This window comes from Etheostoma spectabile, chromosome 11, assembly GCF_008692095.1.
Source record: "Etheostoma spectabile isolate EspeVRDwgs_2016 chromosome 11, UIUC_Espe_1.0, whole genome shotgun sequence".
In the NCBI taxonomy this organism is placed as follows: domain Eukaryota; kingdom Metazoa; phylum Chordata; class Actinopteri; order Perciformes; family Percidae; genus Etheostoma; species Etheostoma spectabile.
This window is the reverse complement of record NC_045743.1, coordinates 20,480,726-20,505,133: the sequence shown is the minus strand read 5'-3', so window position 1 is coordinate 20,505,133 and position 24,408 is coordinate 20,480,726. Positions and strand designations below refer to the sequence as shown.

General features: G+C 42.5%; 1 protein-coding gene across 40 annotated transcripts in view; it reads right to left on the bottom strand.

The window, feature by feature from the left end:
- Nucleotides 1-24,408, bottom strand: part of clasp1a (cytoplasmic linker associated protein 1a) — an 85,531-nt gene that overhangs the window by 18,665 nt on the left and 42,458 nt on the right. For 9 of the 40 annotated variants that reach the window (XM_032529303.1, XM_032529304.1, XM_032529310.1 and 6 more), the window contains 23 exons: nt 20,481-20,621; nt 20,169-20,242; nt 19,805-19,897; nt 19,557-19,702; nt 16,950-17,085; nt 16,673-16,743; nt 16,206-16,265; nt 15,489-15,566; nt 14,945-15,112; nt 13,583-13,629; nt 12,141-12,305; nt 11,333-11,356; nt 9,824-9,931; nt 9,356-9,382; nt 8,434-8,598; nt 5,864-6,022; nt 3,798-3,860; nt 2,995-3,098; nt 2,257-2,280; nt 1,364-1,608; nt 865-928; nt 690-692; nt 401-564 (listed from right to left, as the gene is read on the bottom strand). In XM_032529303.1, the coding sequence (XP_032385194.1) occupies nt 401-564; nt 690-692; nt 865-928; nt 1,364-1,608; nt 2,257-2,280; nt 2,995-3,098; nt 3,798-3,860; nt 5,864-6,022; nt 8,434-8,598; nt 9,356-9,382; nt 9,824-9,931; nt 11,333-11,356; nt 12,141-12,305; nt 13,583-13,629; nt 14,945-15,112; nt 15,489-15,566; nt 16,206-16,265; nt 16,673-16,743; nt 16,950-17,085; nt 19,557-19,702; nt 19,805-19,897; nt 20,169-20,242; nt 20,481-20,621 (2,329 nt within the window). The remainder of the gene's footprint in view (nt 1-400; nt 565-689; nt 693-864; nt 929-1,363; nt 1,609-2,256; nt 2,281-2,994; nt 3,099-3,797; nt 3,861-5,863; nt 6,023-8,433; nt 8,599-9,355; nt 9,383-9,823; nt 9,932-11,332; nt 11,357-12,140; nt 12,306-13,582; nt 13,630-14,944; nt 15,113-15,488; nt 15,567-16,205; nt 16,266-16,672; nt 16,744-16,949; nt 17,086-19,556; nt 19,703-19,804; nt 19,898-20,168; nt 20,243-20,480; nt 20,622-24,408) is intronic. The other 31 variants (XM_032529324.1, XM_032529334.1, XM_032529342.1 and 28 more) reach the window with 21 other exon arrangements.

Below are 24,408 nucleotides of genomic sequence, written 5' to 3'. Positions count from 1 at the left end.
GAGACAGACGCCGGCAGAGCAGAGTGAAGTCTCAGGGACCAGAGCAGATGTAGTAACGTCACTCGCAAAACACTGATTGATAATTTTAATGAAATTATCTAGTTTGGCCACTATCCAACTAGTAAGAGGGCTGGAGGTTCTTGCCTGATTTGTAATGACGCAATTTGGTATGCTTGGATTTTTCTAGGTGTGAAACTCAAACCGACCGAGGGCAAATCACTCCAAGTTTACTAACTCACCAACTGATTGGGACCAAAGTAAACGGACTACAGGTGTGAAAACGCCCAAAGAGAGCAGAAGATGGGGGACCTCCAACCTAAAAAGAGGGAGTTCTGGTTGAAATTTCCAGAGGCACCTGAACAATCCCGGAAGTGGAACTTCGTCAATATAGACTACACACCTTGTGATATCCAAGGCCTTCTGGACTTTGGCCTGGACCGAGCCAAGCAGGTCAGCCCCCATCTTCTTCAGCAGCTGAGTGAGCAGGACAAAGAGCCAGTCCTGCAGGTCCTCCCTGTGTACTGTGACAAAGTCCACAAGAGTCTCCAGGAACATGCTGAACACCTGAGGCACAGTTCAAACATGTATTACACAACGCTGCTTGATTTGACTTAAATCAGATTAAAGTGCACATGTTCAGACAGATTTAGGTTCATGCCTGTAGAACTATGGATAAAAAACACACTTACCCTCTGTTGTTAAATCCACAGCAAGGCAGACCATGCAAGAAACACTCCGTTAGTTTCAAGTCAGTCACAGCAGGTCATCATCATCATGTATCGCTGACTAGATTTAGGATGCCATGCCTTTACACTAAAGTCATAATTAGTTGTAGTGCTTCAATTAGTAAGCCATCGTCTTTACCTTGCTGTGTGGATCTGCAAACATCCTTGTGAAGATCTCACAAAGTCTCTTTAGCTCCACTCGGCTGCAGTGAACAAATGTAGGTAAGTGAGTAAGTTAAATTGTACATATGAAAGCTTTTCACAGACATAGTGTTTTACAGGGCTGAGAAAACATTAAACACCATACAGAGTGAGAAGAACACAATACACAATCTGTACTACACAATACTGAACGCATGTCTAAAATAGGTATGTCTTTATCTGATTTAAAAAAAGATCTCAAATAACTCAAACTGATTAGCAGAATAGTGGTCAATGAATTTTACAGTTGACAACTAATTAATCAATTCATCTTTGAAGCTCCATTTTAATACATGTGTTCCATCATTAAACATGGGATGGGAGGAAGTGATATGCTAGCTATTAATTGCCGTTGAACAAAGAAACAGTGATTTTTTTTTTTTTTTTAAATTGCGATTAGACAACTATGTTATAATTGTTTACAGGCCCAATCCCACCTCAGTATTCTTTGGCTCTTGAGGAGATTCTGCAGGCCCAGCAGGCCCTCCTTCCTCTCTGACCAGTTGGAGCTGGCACAGTGGTTCAGGACCTCGGCCACATCCTCCGTCTGCCGCAGGTAGTGGGGGATGCCTCCGTTCCTGGAGCCATACGAGCGCTCCGAACAGGCACTGGACGCGTCACTGTTGGCATCGTCGTCAGAGTACATCCCCGGGGATTCATACCTCCGCCTCATTGGCTTTCTCTGTGGGGTAAAGAACAACGTGAAGGAAAAACGCATTATGATACCCAAATGCTAAGCAGGCTCTGCCAGAGAAGTGCTAATGCAAATTAACTCAGCCACGGGGTAAAAATCTATGATACAACAGTTATCAGAGAGCCATGCAGATTACTGTACAATTCATGTTTTGTTCTGTGGATGGTAGGGTTATATGGAAATTTGATCAGTACACAGTTGTGGTATCAAACTCCTTATTTGAAAATGAAACTAACATTTTTATTTTTTGTTTTAAATGAACATCACAAGCCAGTCAAGCAGTGCCAAAAGAAAGAAAAGGGTCTTGACTACAAAGGCATGAATTCTGAACGCTGTGAGCATATTTCATCTCACAGCAAAAAATCATAATGCACCACAACAATGAGGTCCAACACAATAAACCACAATATTAAAGAGAGAAAAAAAACTTTGCTGGGTGCCATACTGTCGATAAACACTGGGATGTGATGGACATAAACATTCAAGGTAAAATTCATTCAGAAAATAAACAAAAAGGGGAGGGGCGGAGAAGTGCCATGAGCCATTTTCATAAGTCAAGCTGCATTTTTGTTCTCTGAACTTGATTAGTGTGTGATGGGCATGGATATACGAACAGTATGTAAAATGACCAACTACCTTATTCCTGGAGTCTCCTAATAGCTGAAATGGTAACAAACAACCAAAAGGGAGATGTGAGAGATGGGAGGTTTAAAGAACAAGTCCTTCTGAGTATCCAAAAGAGGACAAAACTAGACATTTCAACTGATGCATATGAATGACTGAGAAACACTATATATTATAAAGGCCGGAATACAGGAACTCGTTGACGTCTTCATAATATTAAACCACTGTAATCTACTGCATGATCGTAGCTTTCTTTTCTAACCTTAAAGCTTAGAACTGGGACCCAAAGGTAAAAAAATAATGAATTAATTTAATTTAGCTAAAATCAACACTTCCTGGCTAGTGTAGCTTGCAGTAGTGACAGCGTTTGCTACAGGTCTGGTGGTGCCGACTCACACGCTTTCATTTAAGACTTTTTCAACTACAATCAATGCTTGTAAAGTCTTTTCCAGATCTGCAGATACCCTGTCTCAGTTGGCAGGTATACAACATTGTATTGACGCCCACCCCATTGGGATTTAGTCAACTGTTTTAAATGCAATACTTTGTCGCTATGTCAACACAGTTAACAGGACTTTGCCTCAGTGCAGCTCTTAAAAATACACACATTAGTAAATAAAATGTAATTCCATACCAAATGTTTGCATGAAAACCTTCTCTAGTGCTTCCTTTAACAGCATTCCCCTCTCAATAATAAACACCTTGACATTCGTCTTTGCTGAAGGAAAAATAAAACCCACAGCAGCTTACCAGAGCATCGGCAACGGCTGCCTCCACCTCTGTGCCAGTGTCAAGGACCCTCATGGCGTTGACTGATGCAGAGATCCTTGCTTGGTGAATCAAACCGTATCGGTCTTGACAGGAAACCGGAAAAGAAAAAGGCAAAGGGAAATAGTGAGTGAAGTTTAGTAATAAAGTAAAGGTGGCCACTGTAACTTACCTGAATAGACAAAAGCAACGGGTGCTTTGCTTACTTTCATTTGGACACATTTGAATGTAAAGCAATATACGGTAAATGAAAAGGGGGATATTCTCAAGTCTCTAACCACCGAAAGTGAAATGAAAAACACTAATGGAGGATGAAGCAAGTCCTAAGGCAAAAAGAAAGGCATAAATTGGTGCCATGCTGTTTCCTTGAGAGATGAAGGACATAGAGCACCAACAATGCAACAAAGAGGAAGAAGAACCACAAATATGAGCTTATATATGTAAAAAAAAAATTAAAACAACACAGGCTGAGCCAGCACATATAGGCTGTAGATCACAATTCCACAGAAATCCAACTAAAATGGAAAAAAAAAACTGCGGTGGTGATTAAGGGACAAGTAGATGAAAACACAATGGGTCCCTTTACATGCTAAACAAAAATTACCTTTCTATTATAGAACCAAAACACTGAATAAATGCTTGAAAGTACTCGGGAGGGAACATAAAGGAATGGAATGATGATCACTTAACACAACCACAGAAGCATGCTGACTCAGCAGCCTCTAAATGATGGGACCAAGAGGGACTGGCTTGGGGGGATAGGGGGGTCTGGGCATGCAGGTCACCTGACTGGCTGTGTGGGTCGGCTGTGGAGAGAGCACTGGTTGAACGGGAGTGACGTCGGGAGGCTGCAGGGGACAGGAAAGGTGGGCGACACGGGGACCAAGGGGTTAGTCACGACACTACAGGTTCAACACCAAACTCTCTGGGTGTCCAACTCACAATAGCCTCTTTTCCAACCAAGTAGTTCCAGGATCGTAGATATAGGAGCAGTCCACTTCTGAACACTTCTACTAACTACTCTCCATCTGCATTCCCACATGCCAAGTGGCCACAGGGACTGGTAGGAGGGGTAAGGGAGTGACGCAAGCACGGCAACCGTCTTTACGGCGTCGACCCTTGACTTTAGCGCCACATACAACAACAAACCTCGGCGATGCTTCAAGACTAGGCTGGAGTGCTTAACAGAGAAACACAGAAGACGAAGGCTCCAGCATCATATGATCCCAATTTATATGATGGAAGGAGACAGACGAGCCGAGCGCAACAGGCAAACCAAACGATGTTCAGACAGTGAAGAATATGTACCGTTTGTGTTTCAGACGTGGCTAGGTCACTAACGGTTCCCATGTGGAAAAGAGAAAAGACCGAGTCTTGAAGTAGGAGCTGAAACAGTTACAGGAACTGCAGTCAGAGGAACTTAAAAATCCCCAAATTGGCCCAGTTGGAACACGAGAAAACAAGGGTTCTAGGAACGTTATGTTCTAGGAATGTTATGTTCTAGGAACATTATGTTATAGGAAACGTTATGTTCTAGGAACATTATGTTCTACGAACGTTATGTCCTAGGAACATTATGTTATAGGAACATTATGTTATAGGAAAGTTATGTTCTAGGAACGTTATGTTATAGGAAACGTTATGTTCTAGGAACGTTATGTTATAGGAAACGTTATGTTCTAGGAACGTTATGTTCTAGGAACGTTATGTTATAGGAAACGTTATGTTCTAGGAACGTTATGTTCTAGGAACCTTATGTTATAGGAACATTATGTTCTAGGAACGTTATGTTCTAGGAACGTTATGTTCTAGGAACGTAATGTTCTAGGAACGTTATGTTCTAGGAACGTTATGTTCTAGGAACGTTATGTTATAGGAACGTTATGTTCTAGGAACGTTATGTTCTAGGAACGTTATGTTCTAGGAACGTTATGTTATAGGAACGTTATGTTATAGGAACGTAATGTTCTAGGAACAGGATATGGCTTGACTTGGCCTTCACAGAGATTTGAGTTAGCTCTACAGTGTGGAGAGGGCCACATCTCAACATCTTACATTTGGATACACAGTACAGTATAGTAGGATAGTATTATTCATGACCTGTACACATGAAGAAAAAGGAATCCAGAAATAAAGAGTTGCCAAAACAGTTTATCACTGATCAGAATGTAAAGAAGCAATCTCAATTCTATTTCAAGTAAAAAAAAAAATTACAACATCAACTCTAACTCTTGACTGACGGTTGACAGAAACAACAAAAAGCAGGTTAACCTATGCTATGCTAACAGCACTGACCATCCTTAAGCCTGGCACGGACAGGCTGAGGATTGACATACTTCTGCACTACTGCTTTACAGATTCATGATGATACCAGCAATGGCTTCAGAGGTGCGACATCACTTCCCAGGTTATAACAGCACAAGGACTACAGCAGCAGCTACTGTACTGTGCATTCACCTATGAACACTGACTGCAGTTATTGCTTGCCGTTTTTGTTGCATCTCCATCTCCCTCTCTGTCTTCCTCGATCTTCATTGATAGCATTTATACTTAAAGTCCCAACATTTGTACACATATAATAACAGAAATAATTCCCAGAAACCCAACCTAAAAGTGTAAAGAAAGAAGTAAAGAAGGTACATTTGCTTTGTAATTTATACTTCTAATCTTAAAAAAAAGAATTAGTGCACAATTAGTGCATGCGCAGAGACAGACAGGCAGAGGTAGAATGACACGACAAAGAACACCAACAACAGGAGGGAGGCTCGTGTTAGCATCTGGTAAAGATTCTCCGGCTGACTCTCTCACTGGAAGGGCTAGTCCGGACAGCGGTTAGCTCAGCGGTACTTACCAAGAGGGGTGAAGCCCCGAGCGGGGCTGGTGTCGCGGCTGCTCTCGCGACTGGTGTCGCGACTGCAACCCTGACTCATGCTGGGACGGGGAATGCGGCTCCGGGCTAGCGTGCGGTAGGGAAGAGCAGCGGGAAGAAGAGCTTTACCACACAGTCTGGCTGTCAGGACAACAAGTTATGTTGGAGTGTCAGTGTGCATTCATGTGGAAACATTGGGGTGAGAGTCAGAAATTAGGAAAAGAAGAGTTATGAAAGAAGAAAGTATAAAGCAGACTGTACTGCTCCTCCCCCACATGAACGGGTGACTGCTATTCTTAGAACCTTGCTTATGGTGATGCTAAAATGGGGTTAGGATTAAATAAAGGCTACGGGTCATTAAAATCAAAATACTTTATTGCTTTGAACTCATGAGGTCAGCAATATTCATGGCAATTTGTCCAATAGGTGGGGATGAGACATGCTGTGCATCAATTTAATATTTTGGACTGAGGGACAATGAAACAAGATCATGAATTGTCCAAAATGAAAAACTTTAATTCTTTGGGGGGGCAAGCATGTGCTCAGTTAATGTCATGACCATGACATTTGGATCATTTTTTGTACACAAATGCACATTATTTTTTAAAGATGATCTTTTTGGGCTTTTCCACCTTTAATGGACAGGAACGCTAAGTGAGAAAGGGGAGAGAGCGAGGGGGAGGACATGCAGGAAATCGTCAGAGGTAGGTGTATATGTGCACCTGCTCTACCAACTGAGCCGACCCGACCACAACAAATGCACATTCAACTGGCTGAAAGACCGATCACAACTGGGGCCAAAATATATAAGGCCAGAGAGATAAGAAGACGATGAAGAAGAAATTAAAAGGGTGGAGAAAAAGAGAAACCGAGTCCCAGAGACAGAAGCAGTGGCTGAATGCTGGGTGAGTGAGCTGGTCAAACAGCATACTGCTAGTAAAGGTTAGATTGTCTCGACAACTCAAGCTTCGGTTAACATACACTTCATTGAGATATTAAGAAAGTAACGCATTAACTTAGGATATGAACAGTTGAAACGGAGGACAAACATGCACAGTATCCTTCTCTTATTAAAACAAACCTGGAAACAAACACTTATCTTTTTGCTACAGAAAAACTGAAAACTAAATAAAGGATTTGTAATAAATCAGAAACCTTTTACATTTCCTCACTTAAACATAGTTTTAACGACACTTCAAAAACATCATTCCACCTTGACAAATGAGGAAAATGATGTCTGACTCTATGGATAATGATTTGCTATTGGCTTTGCCAGCCACTCTATTCAGCCCTAATGATGACAACTACAAAACAACAAATCCTTTTCTACAGGAATACCCTGTGTCTGGCGTTTCAATCTCAGTTTCAAGTAAGAAAAAAATGTGTTTTTTCTTCTTCATTGGGCTCAGATGGTTTTTTTATGTCAACCACTATACCACCCATAACCCCTGCTCCATCTCAAGTAAATGAAGAATTATACATACATCAGAACAGATCTTTGAAGAAACCTTAGCTGAAGACAAAAACTAGCAGAATATTATTATTATTATTATTGGTTACTTTTTGGCCTTTAATGGACAGGACAACTTGAAGACAGGAAATGGGGAAAGAGAGGGGCATGACATGCAGCAAAGGACCACGGGTCGGAATGGAACCCGGGCCACTGGGATAAGGACTGAGCCTCGTACAAGGGAGTCACCCCGGTGAGCTACCAGGGTGCCGCCAAAGAACTAGCAGAACAGACACTGACGTTTTTGTCATCTGCACTGTCTGTGCCAATGATAAGCCAACAATGCTTTGTGATGGACAACAGCACTCTGTGCTTCCATGTGCTGCTGTGTTTCCATGGACACAATGGAAACATGACTGTATCTCTTTATCAGGGGGTTAAGATATGGAGGTCCAGTTTCACTTTTTTGTGACTAGATCCTGTGTCAATGTGTGTCACATTATCAGTATGTGAGTTCACGTGCTGTAAGGTGACGATGAGCACACGTGTGTGGTCAATAGTGTGGAGCATGTGAATGGTCAGTGGGGATCTTGTCACAATGCTAATGCAAAACTGTGATATGCTGCATATAAGTTTCTTTTTTTTCCTTCACCACACACTGGCAGGCGAACTCATACTGATGTATGATGGGATCAATGTAATGATTAAATGCAATGCTTACATAATTAGAATTCTTCATTTAATAATAATTTAAAACTAAAGTGGGATTTATGCTTCTACGTTAAATCTACACCGTGTCTACGTACGTGGAGACACTGACCCTACGCCGTAACCTAATGTGCACACACCAACGCACAAGTGTAAACTTCAGGCCACTAATGTAAGCTACGGCGAAAATGTAAGCTGCGTGGAGCCTCCGCAGAACCACACATCGCGCTTCAAGTTCGTTTAAGAAAAAAGTATGGTTAAAAGAATGGAGTAACATAGTACTATGACTTACAAATGCAAGTTCCAGACTTCTACCACATAGACAGTAGTCCTGCAGAGCTACAGTAGTCTATTACTAAAGAAAGACTAGTGTGTGCCGGAGTCCTGGCCTTACCGAGGCCCAGTCGGCTGGGGCTGGTCTCGCGGCTGCAGCCCTGGCTGCGGGGGATCCTGCTGCGCTTGTCTGCTGTCGTGTTGGAGGCCGACACCGTGGATCGAGGGATCCTGCCGTAGCTGCTGTGGCCAAGCAGCTTGCCTGGGGAGCTGGAGCGGCTGCCAGCTGTCGCCAAAAAGAAGACAAAAACACCCAAAAACATGTACTGTGGTTAGACAGTGTTCATTGTAACTGAGACACTGGTTGGGATAACATGCTTGTTAAAATCTCAAAGCACAAGGCCTGTGTCAACAGACCCAATGCCGTGTAGACAGTGCAGCAACATTAAAGGCAAAGTGACATATAATGTCTTCTTCTATATTGTATCATCTCAGTGTGGAGTGGAAACCTATGTCATGGATTTAGTTATGCTCAGAGGTGAATCAATACTACTTTTATCACAACACAGATGTTGGACGGAAAAAGAACTGCACAGGAAATTAGATTCTGAATGAACACACACACACACACACACACACAAACATATACACACACACACACACACACACAGGGTGAGGGGGGCTGGACCCTTTTTCTAACTAACTGTGCTGTGGGGAGAGAATTACTGTGGCAAACGTCACCAATGGGAACATACAACATTTCAACAGCAAAAACACAGACAACAAAGACTACAAAGACAACAAAAATGGCTGACGCCAACGGCAAACATCTCCAACTCCAAACAGCTTCTCAAACTGTGGGGGCAAAGTACTCGGAAAAATGTTAATGTAATGAGTGGAGCATGCTGCAACTGTACTGTATGTGAGGAAACAAATGTAAAAAGGCTAAAAGAATGGCACAGCATGCAAAACTCTGTGTGCTAGGGGGACGGTGCTCAGGGACGAGGCGTCTGGCTTGTGATTGGATGAAGCTGAGGCCTTACCATTGATGGGATTGGCTGATCTGGATCCTGGGTGATGGAAGCAATAGGCAGGACAGGGCGGAGAACGGTCAAAATGAGACATAAGGGGTTATGTTCATTAAATGTACCCAGCATGCACTCTAACTGACAGATTTTAAGAACATACAGATTCCAACATCCACACACACATCCTTTGCATGCGTGTGAGCACTCTTGCACAAATACAAAAGACTTGTGAGTGACTGGAAGTGTATTCAGGGTGCTGTAGCACATGAGAAAAATCACAGACACACAGACAGGAAACAGAAAAAAGCCAAATGCAGACAAAGATCGTACCGAAACAGAGACAGACAGACTGGTGTGCAGCACGCACACACATAGCTGTGTAATGCTTAAGGTTTAGAAAGTGTATACTGTAATTGAAGACATTCTGTGATTTCAATGTGACTTTACCAAGTGAGAACATGTGTGGGGTGTATATGTACATACGCTGGGACTGAGAGACAACTTTGGCTCGGCTGCGCCCCCTGCTGTCCACCACTGAGGGACTGGCTCCGCCTACGCTGCCCGAGCTTTGTCTCCTGGTTCGAACACGACCTGGGCGAAAAGGGAGGGAGCAATAGCGGGGAGAGAAGAGAGGCAAAAGGAGTTTATTATGTAACTGTGTTTGCCCCAACCCTGGACAGAGATGCTGGAGAGGATAAAGGTCTGGGGAGACAGAATGAAGAAGACCTTGATGAGGGGATAGAGCCCCCCTGAAAACACACAAGAGGGAAACAAGTAAAACCTGAGTCTCTTAGTTTGCAAATGATTCTCAGCGTTGGTTTTAACCTGAGATCGAGATGGCTGGGGTTTGCCCTGTAAGCAGTAATGCTAAGGCTAGCTAAGACGTGAGCCAAAGCACCACTTGCAGTATGTGACTTTGAAGCATAACGTTTTAAGTGTGCAAACCAAACCATAGAAAATACTGTCAAATGTTTTGACCCAAGTTTGGAGAAAGACAGATATTATTTGCAGTTGCAGCCTAAATGCTATGCTTGAAAAACATTTGGACTTCTTACAGTGATTAGAAAACATTTTGTACTGGAAGTTTCAAAAACATCTGTCAACTTCAAAACAAATGCAAACCAATGGTGTGAGAATAAGAAATAAGTAACCAGAGGCCATTGGAGGATTTTTGTAATGGCAAAAGCCATCTCAGCTACAGCATCTATTGTAACCTGCTACGCATAATGCCGAGAATAGTGCCTGGGAAATGGTGAATACCATAACAAGAATTACACAGCTGTTTTACCACATTGTACACCTGAAGAGGTAGTGAACAAAAAGGTTTTGTTCGGATCCTGACAATTGACTACAAGCTGATTTGATTTGTGTGCGACTGACAAAAAACAAAATGAAACCTTACACATCACAAAACAGATTGTATGATTTTAAATGTCATGCCACATCGTGTGACAGCCGAACAGTCCAAAACTTTGATCAGATATGGCAACCCTGAGATATACTGCATGTAGCAAATGTCAAATTTGGCCGCCATTTAGTTCATGGACCGGCCGTTACAATGGCACCTCAATTTCTGCGAGGAGTTAAAAAGAAACCGTGAAAGAAAGAAAAGAAAACAACCTTCTCTATAAACTTAAACAAAACCCTACATTAAGAACCAGCAACATTGGACTTGATCGCTGTGTAGGTAACGGAGTTGATGGATACAGTTGTTAGGGTTACGGGAAGAGGAGGTAAACCATGCAGACAGTCCATGCAGTTCCACATAAGTGGCGACCACTTGTGGGAGTTAAAGAGAGGAAAAGAGGGCACAGATGAAGAGACAGGGGATGTAAACGTGTAGCCCGTGACAGCTGACAAACACACACACGCATACGTTTTCACGTTCTGTGCAAGTTGCACAGCTACACAGCTACCTAAACACATACGCATACGCTCACACACATATATACACACACACACACACACTGACCCACACACACAAAGTCTTACCATCACTTTTACCGGGAGTGCCATCTTTGGGGCATTAAAGAAAGGCGGAGCAGCAGCGAGTGGGGGGGAGAGGTATAGAGGAAGACATTAGTTGCAATTGAAGCAGGAACAGGAGTGAGTGGATGAGCAGGGGCCCTCATCATCATTAGTAGTGTTCATTATCGAGCTATGGGAGGAAAGGTTTCTGTGACCAAAAGGATTTCAGTAAATGTCAACATTCCCTGTTGGCTTGAAATGATGTGAAAAGCATCCTTAAAACGTGTCTGGGGTTTTCATCACACTAGGAGGCTAATCAGCCGCACCACAGTGATTTGTCAAAAGTGCCAGTGTAGGATTCCTGCTGACAAAACAGTCTAATGACAACCTCAGTAGAGATTAATAACCCCAGCCAGGCCCATAAAAGCCAGTGACTACAGGGAGAATGTTATTGCTTCATGATGATGGGAGACTTTGAGAGTAACTGCTTGAGTGGGCCTCTGAAAAAGCACTCTGTTAACTAAGCTTTGCTAGAATACTGATAGTGGCTCTTCCTGAGTAAATCTCTTCAGGTGCAACATCGCAGTTTTCATTCTGAAGGTATTGACTTTTCTTAAGCAAGTCAAAGTTAGAAAAACTATTCACAGCTTTTTTTTTTTAAGCCTAGCCTTTCATCGGTGCTTGCTTTCGGTTTGCTTGGACAAAGTAACCTCACTCTGCTTGCAGTATGTACAATCCAGCACAAGCAGTTTTTGCTGAATGAGTCAAACTGCCATGCAGAGGTTTGATTTTCTGTTTTCAGAAGGTTAGAGGGAGATGACTTATGGATTACCTAATGAGGCGTAGGAGCCTGGGGGCAGGGCGGCTGCGGAGCCGAACGGTGAGGATGCGGGAACGGTGGACAGACGGGACTTGGCGCTGGAGGCGGCGTTTACATCGATGTCACTACGGGAACGCTGTAGAGAACCCGATGGCACCCTGGTGCTCACCAGCTTACCTACAGCAGCACGGAAATGAGAAGTATACAGTCAAAGGCATTTTCATTTTAAATTTTAAAATTGTATTTACTTCCATCAGAGAGCAAGACAGTCTTTTGTGTAAGGCTGGCATAGAGGCGTCATACCTTTCCTACCCACCAGCCACCAAAAAAGAAATATACTTTAAAGAAACAAGGATCAGTTTGATACTGTTTGATAAGCACAAGTTTTACTCATCCAACTAAAGAAGATAATCAAATGGACAATTATGCAGAAGAATTTCTGTGTTTAACTCTCATCTCCCACCATGTTTCTCTGCGGTGCAGTGTGTGTGTGTCAACCCTCTATTGCATGGTGTTGCCATATGGCATCAAATTCTTTTTTCTTAGTGTGCATGCATTGTTTTTTTCTTAAATAGGTCTTTTATTTTCAAGTGGTATTAATCTGATGACTTCACATAACCACGAAATCCTGTTTCCCGCCCCTTTTCCGGACATGTGCCACACTAATCCCGCCAAAATGTCGTTGTTTTTTCTAAATTTTAGAAGCATTTCTTTAACAAAGAAAAATTCAACTGTTATCTGGAGTAAGTCATCTTTAATTTTTCATCATTTAAACCAGTTAAAACCTCACATTTAAAGTCAATACACCCTTCTAGTATAAACAGGGATTTCCTACAGGAAGATTATGTATCAGAAATATTTTTCCAGTGGCCATGTAGTTCAGTAATTGTAAGTGTAGTCAGTGTGTTGTGCTTATTTTGCTCCTAATCAAGTAAATTGTATCCTTGTCTTCTTTCAGGTGTATATGACGGACTTATTACAGTGTTATTATTAATAATCATCAAAAACTACAATTAAAACTTAACTAATTTGACTGTAGACACATTGGGCAATACATTATTTTTTTGCAATTGCATTATTTAGGAATCCTGGAGTAATAAAAACACATCAAGACAGTTTAAAAAATATTGTATGCAATAGAGGGTTAACATTAATTTTCTGTCCATATGTGATGATCAGACAAAATTCTATTATTGGTGCACAAAATTTCACACATTTATAGATCACCAATAATAAAAAAGACTACTTACTTGATGCTTTCTAAACCTCTAAATAAACCATTAACTAACTTTTACAAGCATCAATTGCAACTTCATGTTAACCATTTAAATAATGTTTATAGATGATATACAAACACACTATTGCCTAATTTTATACATTTACATGTATACACTTGTCACTTTTGGAGAAAAGCCTACACCATGGGATGGAAAGGGACTGAGGAAGTGACTTACTCCTTGTCATGCTCCCTCCAATGACACTCTTCACAGACAAAGGCCGGCTGAAAAACAGAGATACAACAAGACCCATTTTTGAATTTTTGTACATTACATTCCAACCTATCTGGCAACACTAGACAGTTATCGTACCGAAGAACAATTCCTAAGAATTTCTTACGTGAAATGTACGTGTTTAAATAAAAAAGAATCTTTCCATACATGTGTAACACTAGCACCGCACTTCAGCTCAATAACCGTCTCACTAGCTTCCTGTGAGACAGTTATTGAGCTTGAAGTTTAATTAGCTCACACACACACACACACACACACACACACACACACACACAGTTGCAGGCCTGATGGATTGAGTATGAGGTCATTAGTCAACACCCTCCATAAGGAATCTATAGACTGGGTAGATGATGACAATCGAACCAAGAGAGAGAGAGATAGAGAGAGAGAGAGAGAGAGATTGAGAGAGAGAGTGTGTGTGTGTGTGTGTTCATTCCTATGTATATAGCACATTAAAAAACAACCACAGTTGACCAAAGTGCTTAACAAGTGCAAAAAACCCAAAACGATAATAGGCTACACACAAACAATACACAATACAAAATAATCACCAGTTGAAAAGGGTGTGTATGTCTGCTGCACATCTGATAATAATCACCAATGTTTTTACAATATTTACATATTTAATAAGACACATGCATTAGTGGTGTCCTTGAATTAATGAAAGCAGATAGCCGCAAAAGCTAAGAGAGTATAGAAAAGGTGTAAGGTAGGAGGTAGAACAACAACAAAAAGTTAACCTCTTCAGATGCAACATTTCATTTAATTTTAATTTGTTTATTTATCCCCAATGGGGAAATTACAATTTACACTCTGTGTCCACACTTTGTTAGTTATCACACACAGTCCTGAACTACACACACACACACATGCTCAGGATCTGTACATGCACTGATGGAGAGATGTCAGAGTGAGTGGGCTGCCCGCTGAGCGGTTGGGGGGTTACGGTGCCTTGCTCAAGGGCACCTGGCAGTGCCCAGGAGGTGAAGTGACATCTCTCCAGCCACCAATCCACACTCCGTACTTTTTGGTCCAACAGGGGACTTGAACCAGTGACCCTCTGGTCCCCAACCCAACGCCCTACAGACTGAGCTAAGCAAAGCGACCTCACACTACTTACACTGATTCTCTAAACAATGATTGTATTTTCAATTCATAGTATAGAAAAGGTGGAAGGTAGAAGATACGACACGGGAGGGGATGGGATGGGAGGAGGTAATCTCAGGGCCAACTGAAGCAGGAGAGTAAATATGGAACATAACATGATAACAGGCGAGGACAGAAGGAGGGAAAACTGGTTCTTACTTCAGACTCTCCTGGGAAGAGGAGGAGGAGCGGTCCGACTGGGGCAGAGACACGATGCTGTCCGAGCTCTTCAGGTGAGACTGGAGGGCCTTCTGATAGGTGGACTCCAGCGCCTGGAACAGGTGCTCTGCCTCCCGGCTGTAGTGACCATGGAAACCCCAATAGCACCTATAGGTAAAGACAGAAAAGGCAGAAGATAAGATGAAGATACATTTAAACTATGCTGGGGTAAAAACAAAGACATACAGTTCGCCATAAGGACAAGAAGAAGTCTGTTGGGGTTAGAGGTTTTAAAAAATGCGCACTTTGGTAAACTAAGGGTGCATTCAATTGAACTTCGTTAATTATGAGAAAATCTAAATGTCGTTGTAAAGTACCTTTTTTCTGCCATCTAGTGGCTCTTACTGTGGCATTGCCATCACTGCAGCAAAAATGAGTTTAAACCGAGAATTGAATAGTCCTTAAAATTGAAATCAAAACGTGGATTTGAAGTATGGTGACACCCCTAGTGGGGGTGCAAAAGCACTTAAATGCCATGACTTACTTTCTAGCGATGGATCTGGCCTCAGAGTCAGCATCGTGTATGCCTTTCTTGATGGTCTCAGTCAGAACAGCCACGTGCCTGGGGTAGTAAGGGAACATGGTGAGGAGGACACAAGCAGGTATCCCAAGACCTGGTCAAGATAAAATCCGAAGTATAGGCGAACGACACCTGTAACCTTAGACCTCAGATGTTAAACTAAAAACAAACGTCCGGGACTGGCTCTCTCTTCTCTTTTTCTGTCGCTGCCAGTTTTATTCCTCTGGCGATCCAAAGGCTATGTGGCCACCCGCCGGGTTTTTCGCACGCTTTTTAAAGACTCTGTGGTGGTTGCCGTGGTTATAGTGATGGAAAGTCGCCTTATCGCTGAGGGTCTTGATGATGACAGCTCTCCCAGGACTCATCAATTTAATGGGCCTCATCAGTGGTGCATCCAACCAACTCTTAGCTACTCAAATGTTAGCCGACTCAAATGCCATCGTGTGAGAGGAGGAGGAGGAGGAAGTATTTACCTTCACTACACATAAACACACTCTAAAAGCACCGTATCTAACTTTGATTACACACACACACACACACACACACACACACACAGACACAGAGACACAAACACACACACCACTTTATCCATTCAACACGCACTACAAACACACTTGTCAAGTATTCTGGTGGTTTTGGAGAAAACAACCGCTAGTTTTCTACTCAATGGATACTACTTACCTTTCCAGTGTATTAGTGTGCCACTCTTGTAACATGAGGTCTAGGAACTCATAACAGCGTCTGGATACGGGACAAAGCAACACCATGACATAGGCGTATACAACGCAGACACAAAACCATGTCTGAAAAGTGTGACCGAAAGCAGTACTATAAAAACAGTTACAAAATAGCACATGCAACAAAAGTTATTTAAAGAAAACCCTCACCGGCCTGTAATTTGAGGTGAAAACAATAGACGTATTTCTTGAAAACTAACCAAGATCTGAATGTCAAAAGTTCAAATATATTCATATTACATACTGTATAGTGTTTTTCAACAGTTTACTGGAAAATGAATCAATGCTCGATATAAACTAAATAGCCTTACTTGTTGAAAATGACCTAAAAGGTCTTTTACTTTTGACCTGCCGTCATGGAATGAACAGATGCCCAATTTTCATTTAGTAGCAGCACCAAGGACCTCTTACCGTCGGACTGCTACTGATTTGGAGGTGCAGTTACTCGTGATGATGGGGATGAGACGTGGGTAGTGTGTGCGCTGCAAGAGAAAGTCCAAAAGTACGTGTCATTATTTCTAGTTAAAATGATCTTTTCGTTCTCACGTAGCCATGCTTTTGTGGTCTGCTGGTATATAAGGCAGCACTGTCAATGAATTGTCACAGGGAAAACGTAAGACTGTTGGATGAATGAAAACATATGCAGGGGAAGAGGAAGCACATCAACTCCCCCCTGTGGAGGTCTTACCCTGAGGATGAGGCGGATGGCTGCCATTCCAGACGTGGCAATGACTTTGGCACTGTTGGGCACAAGGTTCAGCAGTGTGGGCATGATGCTCTCCGCTCCGTGGTCAAACTTAGTACCCAGTACTGATGACAAATGTCTATCAGAGGGAGAATGATCAAAGGACATATGTTAAAGAACAAGTGTATACCCCCATCAGATGATCCGCCCGTGGTGATAGGTTATTGTTCTTTCTCACAGTACAAAGGGGACAGTGGCACCAGCTCCTCCAACAAATTGTTGCTGTATTGTCTAAAGGTCTATTTCACTTTCTGCATTTTAGCTAAGGGCTTCAGCGAGTGAGACCATAACTTGGGGGAAAATATTAAAGAGAGGTAAAAAGCGTATGTAAGATAAGTAAGGCTGTTGTCTCTTTTTGGAAAGAACTCAACACAAAGATGTTCTGATGTTTTAACGTGTTGTTGTTTGTCTCCCTGTGATGTATTTTGGTTGGAGTGATTTCAACCCTGTTCAGCACTTTTGGTCAACTGTTGTTGTTTTTAAATGTGCTATAGAAATAAAATTTGACATTTGACATTGACAAAGAAATTGAGAATTTGACAAAAGAAAAAAAGGGAAATATTTGACACTCTAAAATCAATACATATTTCTAGATTGTAATGGTGTATGAACTGAAGAAAAGTTCAATATGTGCTCCACCCAGCTGGGGAAAGTTTGGAAGTGCGCTGGTGACATTACAAAGGCTGATGGGATCCACGTAGCCCCATCTATTCATCAAGCTGCTGCTCTTTCCCTGCGCCTTTGCTCTGTTCCACCTCATCAGGGTTGTATTAAAATTTGGGTGATGGATGTTTTTGGGTGGAGAGCATGCTGCTCGTTTCACACCCGAGCGGGGCTCATGTTCATTAGCTTAAGAAAATATTGAAGCGTTTTCCTGGCAGAGTCTAATCAGTTAGAGATTTGTGTTAATATCACCGCTGCCAGTCAAAGCCATTAAGACTACCGTGGCAAGGCAACTGATGCTGATCCAGTAATGAAAACTGAACAACATGAAGGATTAGAAGTGATAATATGTTCACTGTATATACCTGTGTATTGGGGTTGTGCTGTATTTTTACTCCTTGTCAGTCTGGTTGTCTGTCTGTCAGCAGGATTAAGGAAAAACTACTGGCCCGATTTCCCTAAAACTTTGTGAAAGTGTATAGCATGGGCCACAAATAACCCATTACATTTTGGAGCGGATCTGAATCAGGGGGCAAATTATTGTGAATTGTGAATTCTTTTTCACAGGCATTAGTAACCAGTGGCGTGGCGTCTCTTTTCCACTAGGTGGTGCTACAGCTTTGGAGGTAGCTCTGTGTATTTGCCGTCTCTGTTGTGTTTCCAGTTGCGACCTGGGAGGCCACAGACAGACAGTTTGGACTATATTTATACTGTTAACATCACCCTCAAATTGTGCATTATGCAATGCATAAGTTTAACAGTGGTTCCAACATAAGTATTATAGTGGTCTTCACTGCTGATAGTTTTGGAAATATATTCAGACATATATAGTGGTTGTGGTTTGGGGATCTGCACATCGTAAAAGACTAAACTATTGGCCTAGGCAGAGTTCTGCGTTCTCTCAGTGCCCTTGCTCTAGTTTTGAATCAATCCATGGTGACAAACACTCCATGACAGAGGATTTGCTCTATGCTCTCACTTGGAAGTTCTCCTGGGCTCTCTCTCTTCTTTTTTTCCTTACACTTTCAGCAATCTAACACAATGACAATTGGACAAACTGAAAATATTGTATAATATTTGCCAACGTTATGATGTACTTGCCAAGGGAAAACAATTGTAAGTATCAAATACAGTGTGTTGAAATGGACATAAAACCACAACGTAAACTTAAAGGTCCAATGTGTAGGAATGTCTCCCATCTAGCGTTGAGATCATCTATCACAATCAACTCTCTCACACCACGCAGTTCAAAGTACCAATTACAGCTACGGTGGCCTTCACACTTCAAAAAGCAGCTTTCTTGCTCTTTTCATTATCCTTTTTCTTTTTCTGGTTCCTGAAATTTGGATTTTGAATGCGTGTGGTCCTCCCGTGTTGCCTTCTTCAAACTTGCCGGGGCCGGGAAGCAATGATACCCATTGGCAGCGTTAGCAGCGTTACCAGTGTTACCAGTGTTACCAGCACCTGTGAGTGTATCATGTAACAGTGAAAACGCAAAAGGTGGAGCAGTACGTCCTGTATGTCCCTTACTGGCTAACGTATTTCAAGATGGTGCATGACTATTGAGCGGCTACTCCAGTTCATGCAAATGGAAATGGATTATTTCAAGCCAATAGGAATACTTGGAAATGATGGTAGTGGCAGTTAAGCCATGCAGAAGTGCATAGCACTCATTCACTGTTGTTGAGGAGAAAGGTTCTATTTTTCCTCTTAAATTCTTATTTTTACCATCTTTACTATTATTTTTTCCCATACCAATGCAAGAAAGCCAAAACATGACAAAAGGTTTTCCAGATCAAAGCTATTGTAAAGTGGAAGTTAACTCTTGTGTCCCAAAAACCTTTGGAAATGTGGGCATACAACATCCTCCTGAACCTGGGACCTTACCCCAGTGTGATGCAGGCCTCGCGGACCACCTGTGAGCGCAGGTCTTTAGCGGACAGTTTGAGGGGAGCCTCCAGGAGACGCAGCTGCTGAGGGAAACCCTCGTACTCGGATGCCCCGGCCAGGATCAGGGAACGCACCTTCTTCAGCTGGAGAGCAACAACAAAGAACAGACAAAGACATCAGTGGACATCATTCCTGCAGATCCACTGTGTGTGCGTGTCACGATGCATTCGGTTTGTGAGTCTTACCGCCAACACTCGGTGCTCCCAGTCATGTTTGTCATCAGACAGCACTTCTCTGATCTTGGTCAGCTGGTCCTCTAGCTCTCTGTTAGAGTAGATCTGGACACATAGAGATAATGCAAGCATTAGCATTAGAATCAGCTATTTTACAGGCACATTTACAATTGCAACAGAAATCCTCACAAAATACATAGTTCCACATTAGAGCAAATGTGTTTGTGGTTGTGAAAGGGTCTTGCATGATGTCCACTGTGTGTTTTAATCCATCTTGTGACCTTTGTTGAGGATCTTCCCTGTCTCTATGTCATCTTCCATTGTGCTGGATTTTAAACTAACCAACAAAACCACAACAGTACTTTGCTCACCATACCTGGACTGATGGCACGTCTTCAAAGGCTTTAATGAAATCCTCTTCATCTAGAGCACCGGCAGCGGCTTCTTTCACTTGGGAAAAAAACAAAACAAAAAAAAAGGTGTTATGCCTGAGATTTGACATTTCTAAAGAATGATCTAAGCAGCAGGAATGTGTTTATTTGATACCCCACTCGCAGTGTCAATCATTACTAGACATGGTACTCACAATGGGGAAAAGTATTTACACATTACAGCAAAGTGTTGTAAGTACTATAAAGTATATGTCATATAGCTGTGTGCTTATGTGTGGACTGAACCTCTCCCTCACCTGTGGCCTTGGCCGTGGTGGCTGAGCTGGGTCTTCTAACAGAGCTCATTACAGGCTTCCTGCCACTGGGGGGTGCTTTGGATGATGAAGAGGAGGAGGACCGGCCTCCATCCACAGAGTCTTCATCCTCAAAGTTCTTATCTGCAGCGACAGAGGCAGGAAAGGGAAAATGTATGATGTAAAAACCATGCTGATTAAACCTCAACACATCCTCCTAAGGATACTGGCTAGTGTTTTTCACTTGATGGCTCAATGACTTTGAGAGAGATATTTCCTGTTAAGAATCAATAAATACATCATTATTCCCCAATCAGTCAGAGCCACATGTCTCCCCTCAGAGGTGTTCTTTCCTGGTTAGTATAAGGGCCCATGGTGAAAAGCGTCATCATTCTCTTCTCGTTAATCTGCCTACATTAAACCCTGAGTCATCGCTGCATTGTATGACCTCTGCCTGCATCAGTGATGGAGTGCAACGCAGTCAATCTGTCAGCTCCAGTGTACGTCTCTGTTCAACCTTTATCTCTCCATCCATCTGACTTTAATCTGGTTTGGCAGCCATGCAGCAATACGTGGCCCCCCTGTCACCTGCCCAACGTGACCATTCGCACGAGGGATTAGACCGAGGCAGGTAAGATGCTCTAGGGTGGTTGACACCAGCTGCGGTATGGCAACAACAGAAATGTTTGCAGTGTAAGTCTTTGTCTATTTTTGACGCAAAGTCAACAGTATTCATTTCAAAGCAATTTCCCAATCCATTTATCAGAAAACATGTGTCCCTATAGGAATGAAGCCAAAATAAAACACTGCTTTCATCCGTGGAGCCAAGTCACATTCATTGATACAAGTGAGAAAACAAAATCACAGAACAGTGATCAGGATAATACACAAAAACCATCCCCTTAAAATGGCTGTGCTGCGAAGAGTACCATGACCATGACACTGCATCGAACAGAAACCACAAAAACAAAGTGGAAGACAGGGACAAAAAGGCAACAGGTTGAGAGAGGAAAAGGTGGAGACATGAAAGAGACGTACATCCAGAGACAGCAGAGCAATGACCAAGACATTTTTGAAAGCAAAAGCAAGCGAGAAGAGAACAGAGAGGGTGAAAAAGGAGAGAATGAAAGGCATCATTCTTACAAGTGCAGATTTTCTTGCAAATCAGTTTCCTTAGCATGTCTCTGCTGCACCCTCTCGCTCTAACACGCACTCTCTTTTTCACCAGGCATCTGTTGACACAAGTGTGTGTGTGTGTGTGTGTATGTGTGTGTGTGTGTGTGTGTGTGTGTGTGTGTGTCTGTCTGGGTATGTCTGTGTGTGTGCATGCTCAGTGTGTCTCTGTTGCACGCGAGCTCTGACAAAGTGCCAGACTGACCACCCCTTAAGCCTTCTTCTGTTATTTGTGTTTGTGTGTGTGGTGTGTGTGTGTGTTGGTGTGTGTTGTGTGTGTGTGTGTGTGTGTGTGTGTGGTGTGTGTGTGACTGTGATGCTGTGGACTCTCATGTAAGAAGAGGAGGGTCTATTGTTGTGAGTTTAGCTTGTTTTTACCGACACACACACACACACACACACCACACACAACAAAAACACACACACACACACACACACACACAGTAAATCAGAATGGCACTACCGTGTTTCAAACATCAATACAGTGTCTCCGAATGAGGTCATTACTGAAGCTGTGACACACCAGTACGCCGGAATGGAGCGCAGCCACTGTTAATGGTTGGGTGTGTCCAAAACTAAGGGAGGGGGCTGTCAATCAAGCCCAGTCTGTACCCGCCCACACCCCCACAGTCTTGAGAGGAGGTCTGTGTAGGTCAGTGTTTCTCAACGGGGTTGGTAGCGCCCCCCTAGGGGGCGTTCAGAGGATGAGGGGGGGGGGCGCTGGAAGCAATATGGTGGAAAGGGGGGTGTTGAGGTGCCTTTGGGGGCGGCGTTTGTTTTTAAGGCAAGTTTACACCAAAGGTTCACAACAATACGAGTTTACACTCTACTTTCAAAACAGCTGCCAGTTTACGATGGGAACTCTTCTTCTCTTTAGTGTTTCTTGGTGGGAGTAGCTCCGTGCTGCCTTCATGGGAACGGGACGTCACAGCATCATCTTATACAAACACCGTACTGCACTTGTTGTGACCTTTATAGTCTATATTAAAAATGAACCACATTTCTTTAACATTTTTCATTCAATGCTATGGATTTTTGATGATTTTGACAATAACAACAGTAACAACAATATTAGGACTAATAACAATAACAACAACAACAACAAATATAATGGATAGGGGGGCGCTGGTCCCAAAAAAGGTTGAAAACAAGAAGAGGTGGTTTATAAATGCCTAATATATGGTAGGTATGGAGGTATTTTAGAAACAGTTTTATAGTTTTCCCAACAGAGAGCACAGACCGGTTTATGTTTACCACTCAGTACATAACTTGGTCATCATGGTCCCCTTCCATCTAAAGGTTTACCCCGGCGGTTTAAAATGGCAGCGCGCTTGCATATCACAAGATAATTAAATCTACATAAAAGCTGTTATCTATCTATTACGCTATAGTTCAAAACGTGTACCTTAAAAAACTCATAAAATCCTAACTTGATTTGACTGAACTGCTACTTTAGCTTTTCCCTTTGATTATAGTATTTATGTATGTGTGTATATATATATATATATATATATATATATATATATATCTCACAGTGGTGATACAGTCTATCCTGGGTGGAAAGGTTTTGGTAAAATTAAAGACAACATAATGAAAAACTAATGCAAAGACTAAAGCAAAGACTGCAAACTAGCTGACTATCAAAAGTATTGGCACAACAAATGCACAGCTTAAGACCAACAGTCATGCATATTGTTTTATTTTTAATACACCACGTACAATCAGAGGAACAAAAGACGTTTTAACTCACAGCTACAGTGCAGCTTTATTGGAACAGAGTTCAGTGTTGCCCCTTCTACCAGAAAACATAAAGGCTGGCTTTGCCATTTGATTAGGAAATGATCCTGATCTAAACGCTCCGAAAAACTATATGAGCTCACTCCGTCTGATCCCCACCTCTACATAAAGCTAACAGCTTTAGCACCTCAACAGGAATCCCAGCGCTCTGCCACACTTAGAAAGTATTACAACTGCTCCCCAGTGCTGACGCAAATGTCCAGGTAACTTATCTGTGTGGAAGGGACGCAATAGAGCTGTGTGCAACACACACTAACACACACACTAGTGTCATTAGTGCTGTCTAAAGCTAAGGTGAATACCACAGGCCTCGTGACATCACCACTGCCTGTCTGACTCTGAACAGCTTGGATTTCTGATAACTGGTCAACGGGAAGGCGTGTGTCAAGTCGGCGGCTCATATGAAATGCTTCCCTGCCAATGTTTTAAGGCTGAGGCCATAACTTGTAGAAGTCCCACTCCTAAACTGACCACAGCTGCTCCCAGACGCAGGGCTGTCTGATACAAACTGGTCTGCAGAAGCATGGCAGAGAAAGAACAGAGAATATTACAGTAGCCAGTATCCTCTCGGGGGGGTGGGAGGGGGGGGGGGAATCCCATGATCAGTATCAATATTCTTTGATCCTGACTTTAAACGATTCACACTCTGAATTTATTAACTCATTTGTTGATTAAAGTTGACTGAGGTCTTTTTTCACATGCCGTTACACACTTGAGAGAAGCACAGTGCTGTGTACTGATGGCCTTAGGGCAGCTGGGTTTATTTTCTTTATTATATATATATATATATATATTTATATATAACATTATCTCTTTTACAAGAGAGACCTGGCCAAAATATTTATCGCAAATTAACCACCAACTAACAGCCTTTCCATATCAGTCTGGCCTTTCTTGGCCCATTCATCATTTGATGGTTACAGTTCTCATTCCAGAGGAAGTGTGTGTGTGTGTGGGGGGG